General features: G+C 56.9%; 2 protein-coding genes across 7 annotated transcripts in view; both read right to left on the reverse strand.

Moving 5' to 3' along the window:
* Window positions 1-19: 19 nt before the first annotated feature.
* On the reverse strand, window positions 20-5,399 carry NAGLU (N-acetyl-alpha-glucosaminidase). The gene is made up of 8 exons (XM_069876687.1): window positions 5,384-5,399; window positions 4,634-4,930; window positions 3,974-4,499; window positions 3,012-3,159; window positions 2,782-2,928; window positions 2,524-2,609; window positions 2,057-2,313; window positions 20-1,905 (listed from the first exon to the last, which is right to left on the reverse strand). The coding sequence occupies exons 1-8, from the start codon at window positions 5,397-5,399 to the stop codon at window positions 683-685; spliced, it is 2,700 nt and encodes an 899-aa protein (XP_069732788.1). The 3' UTR covers window positions 20-682.
* The window catches only part of ATP6V0A1 (ATPase H+ transporting V0 subunit a1), a 31,877-nt gene continuing 22,983 nt past the window's right edge, over window positions 5,305-14,198 (reverse strand). For all 6 annotated transcript variants that reach the window (XM_069876959.1, XM_069876960.1, XM_069876958.1 and 3 more), the window contains 3 exons: window positions 13,399-13,516; window positions 12,455-12,626; window positions 5,305-6,827 (listed from right to left, as the gene is read on the reverse strand). In XM_069876959.1, the coding sequence (XP_069733060.1) occupies window positions 6,734-6,827; window positions 12,455-12,626; window positions 13,399-13,516 (384 nt within the window). In that variant the 3' untranslated portion in view covers window positions 5,305-6,733. The remainder of the gene's footprint in view (window positions 6,828-12,454; window positions 12,627-13,398; window positions 13,517-14,198) is intronic.

Consider the following 14,198-nt stretch of genomic DNA (forward strand, 5'->3'; position numbering starts at 1 on the left):
CACACATGGGAGAGAAAAGCGCTCGCCACCATGTCTTTACTTGCAGGAGGCCCTGACCAAGCCCCAGCTTGTGGGGAGAAAGGCCTAAAAAAACCCCCATCCTGGGGAGCACGGCCCCAGCGTCACTGCAGAAAACTCTGCAAAGTCTCTTTCGATACAAAAGGCACTAAGCGTGGCCGGGGCCGGGCAGGGCCCCCCAGGCACTGGGGTCCCCGGGGCAGGGGGCGCCCGGCACTGGGAGCTCCAGGCTCCCACCGGGGCGAGGCCAGGTCCCGCTGCTCTGCTCCCTCTCTCACTGCCACCTTCCTGGCTGGTTCTGTGCCAGCCCAGGCTCTGCGTGTCCTTCCCCTTTGATCTGCACAGCCCCAGCTCCTGTCCAGCTTCCAGCTGGGAGCGCTGGGGTGGCAGAACCTCCACCTCCCGGCTCCCGCCTCGGGCAGCCCAGCTTTCCCGGGATCCGGGCAGCCAGGTGGGGCTGAGCACAGAGCAGGATGAGTCCCTGGAGCCCCATCCTGCCCCCACAGGGGATACGGGGGTCCAGGCTGCCCGGGGGCCACCGCAGCTCGGCACCTTCACTCCGAGCTGGCCAGGACGCAGTGTTAGGCCAGGAGCCGCGGGGGCCTGGACACGGGAAGGCCCAGAGTCTCTGCTCTCCCTCCCCGGGAGGCTCCAGAGATGCAGCCTAAAGTCCCGCCGGCCCAGCCTGGCTGCGCCGCAGGGCGCTGGGGTAATATTTGAGGAACAGCTTCCTGGAGATCTCCAGCGTGTCCCCAGCCGGCACGGCCGGGTAGCGCTTCTTGTTGTAGACAAAGCCTCTCTCCACCTGGAAGACAGCCTGGTTGAACTGGTCCTGATGGAAGGGGGTGCCCGAGTTGAGGCTCTCGACCAGGACAGAAACAAAGAGGCTCCAGCGCACACCGTAGTAATCCAGCACCAGGCCCCCCAGCTGCTTGTTGGCGTAGTCCAGGATGTTCCCAGTGGGTCCCCAGAGCGTCACCTGGTTCCGGGCATTGAGCTCGTACTGCTCGGCTTCCCGGTCGCTGGTGGCCACGGCGCGGGCGCTCTCCAGCCAGCGGCCCAGCAGGAAGAGGCTGTGGCTGGACAGGAGGCTGTCGAGCTCCGGCAGGAGGTCGTAGACCAGCACGCCGCCGGCCGTCAGCAGCTCCGGCAGCGCGTGGCTCTGGAAGGCCCGGCGGATGCTCAGGTAATAGTCGCTCACCAGCTGCTGAGCCGCCTGCCGCGTGACGTCCACCAGGTCGTAGCGGAAGGTGGGACTGGAGCCCAGCTCCGCGCCGGCGCTCAGCAGGAGCCGCCAGGCCTCGTAGACGTCGCTGGCGTTGTACCAGAGCTCCGTGTCCATGCGCAGGGAGGGCCGGCGCACCAGCGGGCTGCGGTTGTGGTTGACACAGACGCCGGTGCAGTTGTAGACGCTGCGGAGGAGCAGGCGCCAGGCGCTGGCTGCGGCGGCGTTCGGGACGCCGTAGCGGCGCTCGGCGTAGCGGGTCACCCAGCCGGGGAGGTCAAGAGGCTCGTGGCGCCAGCCCAGCTCGTTCATCAGTTCGTACACCATGTCGTTCTGCTCGATGCCCTCAGGCACCAGCCCGGTGCCCACCATAGTGGAGTTGGGGAAGCGGCGAGCGGCGAAGGGGCCGTGGTTGATGGTCTCCACGGTGCCGAAGAGCCCGTGATTGCCCCCGAAGTTGTGCAGCATGCACCAGATGAAGGGCTGCCCGTAGAAAGACTCCGTCCACTGGTAAACGGGTTTGGACTCAGCAAATAAATCGAGGACGATCATCCTGCCGAGGGGGACGCCGTGCAGCAGGGCCCGCACCTGCGCCGGCTGCCAGAAGTCTGGTTGGTGCTGGAAGAGCCAGCCCTGCATCAGCCACAGCGCCTCGGGGTCAGCTGGGGACAGAGGAGCATGGGGTGAGGGTCCCCTCCAGGCAAGGCCCCACACGTGTCCTGTGAGGCCACTGACCACCCCTCTCTGAGGGGACTTTGAGGGTCTGGCACCGACAGCCACTCCCCTCCTCCCCGGCACCGCGCGCTCACTCACCTCCTGTCATGGACCTGAAGACGGCGTTGCTGACCCTGGAGAGATACGCAGGGTCAGAGGAGATGGGGGTCATCTCGTTGAAGGTATCAGCGCTATAAACGTGGTCTGTGCCAAACTCCTTGATCAGCTCCTTCAGGAAGAGGGTCCCGATCACCTGGAACATGGGGTCCTCCGGGTCCAGCAGGTAGATACACGAGTAGGTGCAGTCGAAGTGGCTCCAGCCCCCAAGGCGAGTGGCGTTCACACGCGGGAAGACCCTGTGCCGAGGGTGGGAATCAGGACCAGGACAGGGGCCAAGGCACCTCCTGGGGCAGCCAGCAAAGGCACAGGAGAGCCAGGAGCTGCGTTGGCCCCAGCAGAGCTCTGTGCAGCTGATGCTGGTGGGAGCTGGGACCCCAACAAGAGCCCAGGGTTGAGATGCTGGGAAAGGGCTGATCCAACTTGTGTTCTCACGGGGCTGCACCTACCGGAGAATCCCTTGGGGTATGTGGCCCGCGAAGGCTGGCAGCACCGTGATCATCCCCAGCGAGCGCATCCTCTCCACGATCCGGTACTGAGGCAGAGAAGGAGGGAGAGAAAGTAAGAGGAGAGGGATATCCACCTCCTTACTAGGGTCCACCCCAGGTGCTGCTGGAGCTGAGGAGGGCAGCAGCGGCCCCCGAGCCCCTGCGAGTGCCGTCCTGGCCCCGAGGGCGTGTGGGCAGCCCTCCTGGTGCCCCCGTTACCTGCAGGTAAAGCTGTTTGAGATGCCAGGAGGGCGGCAGCGGCCCTGCCCACCCGCGGAGGTTCCCCATCCTGTTCCAAGCCAGGAACGCCGGCCCCGTGAAGTAGGCGTCGATCTCGGACTGGTTGAGGCCCAGGGAGCGGTACACCTGCACGGGGCGGCGGGGGCTCAGCCGGCCCCACAGCCTCCCCACGGCCGCCCCTCCGCCCCGCGCAGGCCCCGCTACTCAACCCGCTGCCAGATCGCCTCCTGCCCCACGAAGGCGGGCGCCAGGTTGATGCCGCTGAGCGCCATCCAGTCGATCTCCCGCTCCCAGCGCTCCCAGTCCCACCACACGTAGGAGTAGCTCTGGGTGCAGGCGTTCTGGTAGTACCGGTACCTGGGGACGGGGAGAGCAGGGGAGGCTGCAGGCTGGGTCCACCCCATTCCAATCCCCAATACGGTCCCCGCTCCCATCCCCCTTCCATCCCCATTCCCAGCCTTGTCCCTGTTCCAATTCCTGTCCCTGTTCTTGTCCCTATTCCTATTCCTGTTCCCAGCCCCATTACCATTCTTGCCCCAGTTCCTGTCACCATTCACATTCCTGTCCCTATTTTCATCCCCATTCCCATCCTCATCCCCATTTGTATCCCTGTCCCTGCTCCCATCCACATTGTTGTTCCCGTTCCTATCTCCGTTCCTACTCCTGCCCCTGTTTTCATCTCTATTCCCGTTCTCAACCCCATCCCTGTTCCCATCCCCATTGCTGTTCGCATTCCTGTCGCTATTTTCATCCCCATTCCCATCCTCATCCCCATTCCTATCCCCATCCCTGTTCTCGTACCTATTCCTATTCCCAGCCCCATCCCTCTCCCTGTTTCCATTCCCACCCTCATCCCCATCCCTGTCCCTGTGTCCATCCCCATCCCTGCTCCTCTCCCTGTCCCCATCCCATCCCTATCCCTGTTCCCATCCACATTCTTGTCCTCCGTTCCTTTTCCTGCCCCTGTTTCCATCTCTGTTCCCGCTCCCAACCCCATCCCTGTTCCCATCCCCTTTCTTACGCTCGTGCCCTGTCCCCGTCCCGGTTCCCGTTCCCGTTTTTGCTCCCGTTCCCGTCCCCGTTCCCCGTTTATCCCCGGGGCACAAGCGCCGCCTTGTCCGTCTCCAGCGAGGCGTGAGCGCTGCGGGCCCCGCGCCCGGGGCGCCGTTACCTGCCGGGGGCGGCGGCGCGGATCTCGCGGGGCAGGCGGGGCAGGGGCTCGGGCAGGCGGAGCTGCGCCCCGGACCAGGACAGGTGGCAGCCGCAGAACTCGCGCAGGTAGCGGTACAGCCCGGCGGCCGCCGCCGCCCCGCTCGACCCGGTGACGGCCACGGCCGCGGCGGCGCCGGGCGGCGAGAAGAGGCGGTAGCGGTCGGGGCCGCCCGCCGGCTCCACCGACAGCGACACCGCGGCCGCGCGGGGCCCGAGCAGCCGCCGCGCCAGCGCCCGCAGCGCCGCCTCCTGCCGAGCGGGCCCCGCCGCGGCCGCCGCCGGCAGCAGCAGCAGCAGCAGCAGCAGCGCCGCCATCGCGCTTCCCATCAGCGCCCGGGGGCGGGGCCGGGGCCGCCGCAGCCAATCGGAGCGCGGCGCCGACGGGAGGGGGCGGGGACACGGCGGCCGCGGCCAATCAGAGAGCGCGGCGGGCGGGGCCGAGGCGAGAAGGGCGGGTTTAATGGCGGTCAGTGAGGGGACGGGGCCTGACTCCCCACAGCCAATCAGAGGGCAGGGTGGGCGGGGCCGAGCCCGGGAGGGGCGGGGCGATGCGGGCAGCAGCCAATCACCGGCGGAGGGGGCGGAGCCCGGGCGGCCGCAGCCAACCGGAGGGCGGCACCGGGCCCGTTCCGGTACCGGGGGCGGCGCTGCGGGTCCCGGCCCCCCGGCCCGGCCCTGCCCGGCTCCGAGGCCCCGGAGCTGCGCCCACCGGAGCGGCTCAGCCCCTCCGGGCCCCCCACGAGCCGGGCCCGGCCTCCGTTTCCCCCCGGGGGCTTCGTGGGCGCCTCCCGGGGCGGGGGGGAAGGCCGAGCCCCGGCGTGGGGCACCGGAGCGGCCACAGGGAGCCCCGGGGAGCGGTCAGAGGGACCAAAGGGGAGAGTCCCTGCTGGCTCCTGCCCTCCTGGAGCTGCGACAGCTGCCAACGTACCCAAAGCCCCCAGAAACCTCCTTCTCAAGCACCGGGACCAGCCCCTCCTGTACGTGTCCGTCCCCCGGGGTCCCAGGGCAGCCCTGCTCCCCTTCGAAGGGCACCCACAGCACCGGCGTCCATCCAGCCTCCGCCCTCCCGCAGAATTGCTCCTTTCACCCAGTGAAGGGTTTTATCTGGGCAGGCAGGAGGCCCCAGGCCCGGCCCCCCCAGCCCCGCAAACCCAGCCCCGCACAGCGGCTCCCGGGGGCACGGGAGGTGACGGTCCCGGCTCTCCCCGGGGGCTCTCGGGGTTCTGCCTCCAGCCAGGGAAGAGGAGCAGCCCAGGAGCACCTGAGCAAGCAGAGAAGAGGCCGCAGCGGTTGTTGTGCAGTTAGTTTAATGCAGACAGTGACATCAGTAATGCTTTTCACTGGGTGCTGCTGCTGCTCTGCTCCCAACCGAGCTCCGATTCCATCCTCCACTCCGCAAACACCACTGGAAGCAGGAGCTGAGCACACGCAGCCCCTTTCCCACCCAAGTCCCCCAGCCCCGCTCCGCTCGGCCTCTCCCAGCCCAGGTCACGGGGATTCTCGTCCTGCTCTGTTCACACAAACACGACGGCTACACACAGCACCGACACGCACACACGCACCCACGGCTACAGCTACACCGAGTAGAGGAGGGCAACAAACGATTCACGTCTCGCACAAGAGAAAAAGCAACAGCTGCGGTGGGGAAACAGCCCCGGGAGGGATCCACTGCCACGAGGTTGTCTGGGCAAGGCTCGGCCTCTGCTCTCCCTGAACAGGCTTCTCGGGTCCCAAGTGAATCACACTTGTCACTGGTACCTCCACCCTTGCAAAGCTGCCGCACTGATGCAAAGCCGACACAGGTCTCATCCAGATGTGCCTCTAGGAGTTGGCAGCCTCAGGGCTTTGCTTTTAAACCAGAATCTCAAGAAGTTCCCCTGCCAGCAGTCAGTACCTGACGTGACAGTTCACTCTGCAGCCTGTCCCTCCACCTCACCCCAGTTCTCCTGTCCCCTCCCTCCAGGAACAACTCCTTTGCTGCTGAACATCAGCCTCCACCTGGGATCAGGTGCACAGGGGCACAGGTGAAGGAGCTTCTCTTCCCCAGGGAGGAAAGGGACAGCCCTTCTCACAAGGACAAGGTGTTCCTCACCCCTAGAGCCGCCATACGCTTGGGCGAGGCTGAGTCCTACCCCTTCATACTCGCTTCTCACGCCCCAGCCAGAGTTCAAAGAGCTGGATCCCTGCACAGGGTGAGATGTTGCTTTTGTCAAACTAAAACGTGGCACACGTGGAAGTGTTAGAGGCAGGAGAAGCACAACCCTGGATTATCAACTGCACCAAAGTTGTTTAACCAGAGGCAGAGACACGTAAGGGGCACCTACAGAACTTTCTTCCAAGCCCTCTTTTCCTGAGCAGCAAGCCTCGTGCACACTGACGTTGTTCTACCTCTTCTCCTGTTCCACCGAAGCTGCATTTCTCTCACGCCGCCCTGCCAGGGAATTCACAGCACGAGGAACACACCACTACACACCGAACTCAAGACACTTCATGCACTTAGTATCTCAGAGGTAAACTTAAACAAACGGAAAGTTTCTTTGATCCAGTGTCACTCATTACCCGAGAACGTCAAAGCTCGTGGCTTTGAAGCGCCACAGTAACACTTGAAGGTGTGGCAATAAATTATTTTCGCTATGGGAGAACTACATGCAACTCAGACACAGGGAGAGGGCTTAGCCACAAACACACAATGTCTAACACTGCCTGAGCAGAGGGACCTTCAGTCGTCAAACCTCCCCTCGCGGATGGTATCGAAGGAGAAAGGGAGAAACTTGAATCCAGTGCCAGTGTAGAACTTATTCTGGAACTCAATCCTGCAAGAGAGGGAAGAGAAATCCTTCATTAGAATCATAGAACGTCCTGAGCTGGAAAGGACCCACAAGGATCATCGAGTCCTACTCCCATCCCCAAAACAACCCCAAAACTCACACCATTAAAAAGGCAGCTCATATCAGTTAGCAATTAGCAAGAACTCCATTAAACATGATCACTGACTATTAAGCTTTGAAGAGAAGCAGCAGTATAATGATGTAGTGTGTTGCTTGGCACGAACACCCTGTTTGTATTTGATGTTTCTGCAGCAGAGCAGGGGAGAAACGGCCAGAGACTTGGATCCCACCCCCAGGGGCACTGAAAGGGCAAGGGCAGCAGGATGAAGCCCCTCGCTGCGGTATCAGTCCCCGCACCCAGGAGCACAGCGTGTTTCCTGCAAGACTTTGTTGCTGCAGTTCTCGTTTTCGAATGAACCTCAAGCACGTGATGCTGCGCTCGAGCTTCCCCACCAGCTACTTCTGTCCACTTATTCCATCACTTCTGGTTTATCCCCACGTGACGGCTGAGCTGGGGCCGCGCCTCCTTCTCCAGCCCAACATCAACGGTGCCTTGTTTACCCACTTCCCCTAATAAACCCCGTTTAAAATAGAACTATTCTAGAGAACAGCCCAGTGGCAGCAAATAGGGAAAGAGAGAAAGAATCCCATGATCCACAGCAAAACCAAGCACAGTGTTTCATGAACCTCACGAGAAACTTCCCGTCGCATGACCCGCTAAAAAACAAAGTCTCTGTCAGAATCAGGTGATGGAGAACTGCTCTACGGTTTGCTGCAGAGCAATTTAACACAACTCAGGAGAAGGATTTTTATGAAGCACAAAAAGGCAGACTCAAATCATGCTTTTCCAAATCAGTTTGCTGCTGCCATTTCAGGTGGCAAAAAGTAATTCCCCAACAGAGCTCAGCTGTTTTTCTGAACGTTCCCCTCCTTTCTGCTCCTATCTGCCTGTTAGTGCAGACACACAGACTTCTCTGCAGAGGAATCCCTAGGATGAGCAGGATTTTCCGCGTGGGAGGAAGGGCTCCTTGCCAACACGCTTCAGTTTTTCAGGAAACTTGATAATCTCCACAAGTATCCTGTGACTCAGTGACTATTCTGTCAGCAAAGGGAAATAATAGGCAGAGGGCTGGGTATCTGAGTCACGCAGCACCCACTGTAAATGCAATTTTAACCCTGATGATTAAGTGTTCCAGCTGGCCTGGACATCTGAAAGCTCCTTTCGGACACACAGTTACACTGGGCTGCCTGAAGCTCGAGGAAAGGCTGTTATAACTTTAGGAGACTAAGTAAAAAGTTTATTTAACCAAATAATCATGGCTTAAGTGTTCTGTGAGTTTTTTCTGCAGTTGTCTACAGGAACACCCAGAATCCAAGGTCCCTTTTTAGTAGGAGACGCTGTGGTGCCCAGGATCACCAGCTCTATTGCTGAACTTAGCACTCTCTCTCCCATCACTGATCAAGTTCTACAGAGGAATTCACCCGACAACCAGCACTTCACTGAAAATAAACAGACTGGAAAGCTTTCTGGCAGTCAGCCTTAAAGGAAACCCACTCTTCAGCATTTTTGTATTAATAATTAGCTAATGAGTTTGTTGGACTGTAGCTATGTGGATTTTCCAACCCAACAGAGTCACAGATTATCCACAACGCCTGGAAAACCAGGCAGCTCCCAGTCCCGTGGGAAGCAACCGCAGAGGCGGTTGTTGAACAGGATGAACTTTCATTTAGCACAAATTCCTCCTTGGTATTTGTGTTCCTAAAGGTGTGAGCTGGCGGCTGGGATGCAGAGCAGTCCTGGAAGAGAGCAGCTTGCAGCACACTGTCCCAGCAGAGCGCGATGGGGTTTTATAGAGGTTGGTGCAGTGAGTCCTTTCCCAAAAAAGACAAGACAGCAGGAATTCAGCACCGTGGGTCAGTCCTGCACCCACAGACCGCCTTGTAGAGCGCAATAAAGACAAGCTCTGGCTCGTGACCTTTACAATAAAAATAAAATCTTAGCAAGAAGGTGTGGAGCTGGGCTTCACCGCTCCCACTGCCGCTCGCTGGATCACCAGCGCGATGCACCTCCAGCACGCCCACGCCTCTTGGAAGGCAGAGGAGGCTCTGCCTCTGTGTGCTTCAGCCCAGAACAGCCGTCCGCATAGCACCACGTAACTGCTGCTTTTTATTTATTCCACATGGTTGTTTGAATTCGACTGCATTTGTTGTGTTTGAAATCTATTCAGGTTTCCCTCTGCAGACCCACAGCACTCTCCGACTTTGCCAGGCTGAACAAACCAGACACGGTGTGAGCTCCTTGTCTTCAGGTGGTACTAACGCTGCAGAGCGCTGCTTCGGATCCATCTCGCTGCCTCCAAGGGGCTGAGCTCATTCTGGGAATGTTTACGGACCAGTGGCAGACAGCTCTGGCAACCCACGATAAAGAAAAAGCAAGTTTCTCTGTGTCTCAGGTCTGGCCACGACGAAGCGCAGACGCCTGCTGCTGAACACGTGAGGCAGAGAACAGACTGGAACCTTTAGCAGGAGCAGGGAACACAGATCTGTTTGTGCTAAACTCGGGACCGGGACCCACACTCTTCACAGCCCGAGGGGAGAGAGATTAGCCAAGACAGACCTTTGGATAACCAGAGCCAAGCCCGAACAATGTGGTTAGACTGCTCCGAACTCTGGAGCTGAGCTCCCTACATCACGATGCTCATTTAGCGTCAAGCTCTCTCCTACAGAGCAAAATAAAATCTTTGCAGCTCTGAATTAGCCTCACTTGTTTTGTATTACACCTACTGCTATCCATTCTTTCTAGCCATGGCCTGGTCTTGGGACATATCCTAGGGAGAACAGCTTCCAGTTCCAAATCATGCCAAAAACGGAGCCTAAAATGCTGCTTTAGCAGGAAAACAGCTCCACTGAAACCATATTCCTGCATCAACCCATGGTTTTGGGACGCTTTAAATCCAGTCATAAACTACTTCTTTTGGGCAAAGTCTCTGTTTGCTCACACGAGAACAGCTGACCAGCTTCCAAAAAGGCAAAGTACCTTAATCTGAACATCCGCGTTCAACCACGTTACTGAAAAGTACCTCCAAGGGTCAAATATTTCAGGACGGTGACATTGTAGTAACAGGAGTTACCAGCACGACACGGGGTACGGCTCCGACAGCTACCGACATCCAACACGCACGCTGTGAGCCCTCCGAGCGCTCCCTCCAGCCCAGGAAAACCCAGCCCGCTGCAGGAATGCACCAAGCACAGGAGAAACGTTCCTCATTTGGGACTGATAAGCAGAGCACATGGAACAATCTGTGCCGTTTTCCCCATCAGTAAGACACAAGCGAAATTCCTCCTCCTTTCCAGGAAGGTCAAACCACCCACATCTTCAGAATTCCTGATAGGTGACTCTTCTCCCACAGCCAGAAACTCCCAGGCCAGCTGTATTTGACCCCAGCCTTCCTCCTGCTGAATGGGGAACACCTGCTGCTGGAAACATCCCGATTTCACCCTCAGAAGCAAAAAGGAATGTGAACAGCGTGTTCTTTTGAGTGACCGCAGGTGCCTTCCCCTCTAGAGCGATAAGGGAAGTCCAACAGATCCAAAATCCTTTCAGCATGTCACTTGCAGTCGAAAGCACTGCCTTAAACTCACTTCTCAGGCTCTAGGCTCAAACAGATTTTCTCTTAGAGAAGGCATATTAAAGTTTTACATGTTGGAAGCACGCGTTTAAGGAAAATCTGACTTAAGAGCAGTTGTGCAGCTCCCCAGCGAGTGCCCTGCACAGCCCCAAGTGTTTATTGCTGCTGCCCAGCGGGGTTTCTCTGCTGGCCATTTTACAGACACCCATCTTCCCTTGACACACTTCCAGATCATTTTTAATCACCCTTTAAAGCTCGCCTGGCAACATCCCAAGCCACCTCTTGGCTGAAAGGCCTCCTCTGCTCGTTCCAGGTGCCCTGCGAGTGGTGTGTGTAAGCACAGCTCATGACTGCTAACATGAGACAGGTACCTCCAGAAAAACACGCTTTCTTATCTTCGCCCGTCCCTCTGGGTGAAAAAATGAAAACACCGAGCCTGCCAAGAAGAAAAAAGCATTCACGACTGTTTATCTAATGCTCGGAAGCGTGTCACGCAGCTCTGCAGTCCAAAGGAGCAGAGAAAATCCACACTCCACCAGCAATACGGATCAGAAACACGGCGTAAGTCGCTGCTCCGCGAGGAATGAGAGCAGGCAGGGTTTGCAGAGCTCGCTCCCACCCTGATGCAACGCCGCAGGACGGGGACAGCGGGATGAGGAAACACCAGCCAGTCGGCAAGACATTCTCAAGTGACTGGCATGAAGAGTTCCAGGCTGGACGCCAGGAAACACAGAGGCACCGTCCAGCAGCCATTTGCAGCAGCTCCCTCGGCATAAGATGGCTTCAGCTCCCACCTCTGCGAGAAGCTCGGCCTCAGCTGCAAAAAACCAGGCACTGGGGGAGACTCCCGGCTGCACCCCGCAGGCTCCCAACAGAGAGGGCAAAAGCACCAAGCTTTCCTTCCCCAGAAGAGGGGGAAAAGTGCAAAATGGCTGATTTTTCTTTCTTTTTCCTTTTAAAAGCACTGGCTGCCTTTTTCACTTCCAGAACTGCTCTTAAAAAGCACTCACAACCATTTCCCCATCTGAACACACAGAATATTCCTTGTAAACTTCACGGGACTTCACTTTGTCCTCCTGAGGGAACGCAGCTCCCTCAAGAGACAGCAGGGACCTGCACTCCGATGCTTTAGGCTGAAGAGAACCCTAGGAGAGCAAAACCTATTCCCATACGATTCCTCTGATCCCACCAGCGCGCTAACCAGAGAATCTGAAGTGGAACAAGGAGCGCTCTTAAACACAGATTAGAGAAAGCTCTTGAATACTTTCCATGCATGGGTCCAGAGAAAGTGATGAGCACTTAAATGAGTAATTCCTCCCTGTTTAGGGGTTGCCTGCACACACGGAGCTTCACAATCGTGAGAAAGGGGCTGCAAAAGCTCCTGCCAATAAGCAAGACCAGCGAGATGTGGCCTCTATTGCACAGCCCCCACCAGGGCACAGAGACAAAGCTGCCCCCGTGCGACACAAGGTCTGATGAAGACAAGCAAGGCCACGCAAAGGGAACCGAAGTCAGCAACTACTGCACGCTACGGAAAGCAAACACTGGAACCAGGCAACGCACCAAAAGATAGACAGAAGAGTCCTACTAAAAGCACGGTCCTCTGTCTAGCACAACCTCCCCAACCCACTGTTCACAAAGCTTCAGTTTAATTTGGTTTTAAGCAGAGATCAGTTCTCTCTGCAACTTCTCAGCAGAATTTATATATACGGAGAGCGGAGTATCACTAGAAATGAGACAGAAATCCTTTTAAAGACTTCCTGCTGTCAGAGGACATCTGCTGAAGGACATTTAGATGTTTACATAGACTTATGCTACTCCAGCACTTCTGAACATCACCGATCCTGGCTCATAATTATCCACCACCCCAATTTCACAGCCTGAGCTTTTCTGTGTAAGGGTCAACACCATTTAGTAGCCCAGGTGACACATATTTTCTTGCTATGAAGAGCTTTGAAGCTTGTGCATGTTCCTGTAACTCACCAGTGCAAGCGAAGAGCATGGAGAAATGCAGACAGCCCCTCCATCACCAGGAGAATCGCTACCGTCAAGGTAGCAAAAGCAGCAAATATGAAGAAGAGGCCAAAGCCTCCACCCAGACTCCTCACACTGAGGCCAACGTGGATCACCATGGTCCAGAGGACCTCCGAGAGCTCTGCCAGAGGAAAGGGGAGAAGAGGCTCATTTCAGAGCATTCAGCACAAACAGACTGTTGTTACTGCTTACGTATAAAGCAAAAACTTAAGTCAAGCAAACTCCCACTACAATGAGATGGGAAACTTAAAAGGAACAAAGTGCCTAAAAGAAAGCTGGGGAGGGGCTCTTGATCAGAGAGTGAAGGGGTAGGATGAGGGGGAATGGTTTTGAGCTGAGAGAGGGGAGACTGAGATGAGATCTTAGGGAGAAATGTTTCCTGTGAGGGTGGGGAGGCCCTGGCCCAGGTTGCCCAGAGCAGGGGTGGCTGCCCCATCCCTGGAGGGGTTCAAGGCCAGGCTGGATGGGGCTTGGAGCCCCTGATCCAGTGGGAGGTGTCCCTGCCCGTGGCAGGGGTGGAACTGGATGGACTTTAAGGTCCCTTCCAACCCCAACCCTTCCATGACTCTATGAAAACAGGTTTTGCAGCCCAGGATGTCATAACATCGCCTCCAACTGCCACACACAGGGCAGGGCAGAGCCCTTGCTCAGCAGCTCTGTGCTTTATTCAGTGCTTTCAACTCCAGCCCTCCCTTTTATCAGAGCGCTACGCAAGCAGACTCTGGTGTTCATACTTAGCTGCTCCCAGTTAATGCGCACACCGCTCTGTCCTTTTCCAGCAGCGCTCGGCAGCTCCACTCCAAGAGGCCTCCTGCATTCCTGCCTTTCACCCACTGCCTGCCAGGGCGACCAGCTGCATGGATCCAAATCTCAGTTCCGTAAGGAATACTCACGTGCATGGGCTAAGCTGAGAGCCCAGAGCCTCAAGTAGGACGCAGTGTTTGAGATGCAGCCCAGGCAGTACTCGATGGTGTGGATGGCCTGGTACACCACGGTGTCACCGAAGTCAAACTGCAACGAGAACAGAGACATGAGGAGAGCTGCGAGCCTTGCACGGAGCATGAGTTGGACGACGGGGGAAAATGCTACCTGGTGCTATCACCACGGACATCGTGTTTGAAGTCAAACACCGATCTGTCTTCTCCTGGCTTAGCATGTCAGGTTTTATGAATGAAAAAATGAATTCTCTTGACCTGCAAGGCTTTGCAGAACATTTCACTGCTGTGGCTTGAATGTTATTGCTTTCACATTCTAGCAGGAAAGTAAGATATTTCAAATTCAGGCATGGACTTTGCCAGGAAAAGACTGTTCAGCAACAGGATGGCATTCCTAGGAACTCACTGGTAAATCGTATGTACCGCTACAAAAAGGGAGACAGTATTCCAAGTCGATACTGTGGAGGGACCTTTGCTACAGGATCAACAAAGGCCTTTTGCAAGATATGCGCTTGCCCTTTTTCAAAGCAAAAACCAATGCATAGAGCACTCTCAAAAGTGTCGCATCTGAGCACTATTCATTGGCAAAGTCTCTGTGTCTTGGTAATTTTCTGAAATAACAAGAGAAGAACTTATAAGGCAGTCTGCCATGTAGGACAGTTTCTTATTTTGCCACTTGGGAAAGCATTGCCTACATTTGGGATTTAATCCATACTTCAGAAACTGCTCGTATTTAAGCAAACACGATGTTTTAAATA

Source organism: Phaenicophaeus curvirostris, chromosome 26 (genome assembly GCF_032191515.1).
Source record: "Phaenicophaeus curvirostris isolate KB17595 chromosome 26, BPBGC_Pcur_1.0, whole genome shotgun sequence".
Lineage (NCBI taxonomy): Eukaryota > Metazoa > Chordata > Aves > Cuculiformes > Cuculidae > Phaenicophaeus > Phaenicophaeus curvirostris.

What these genes read in the sequence shown, in the direction of transcription:
- NAGLU (XM_069876687.1), bottom strand. An exon ending in CGCGCCGCCGCCCCCGGCAG is followed by an intron (nt 3,160 to 3,973) that starts GTAACGGCGCCC and finishes CCCCGTCCCCAG; the next exon opens with GTACCGGTACTACCAGAACG. An exon ending in TCAAACAGCTTTACCTGCAG is followed by an intron (nt 2,610 to 2,781) that starts GTAACGGGGGCA and finishes TCTCTGCCTCAG; the next exon opens with TACCGGATCGTGGAGAGGAT.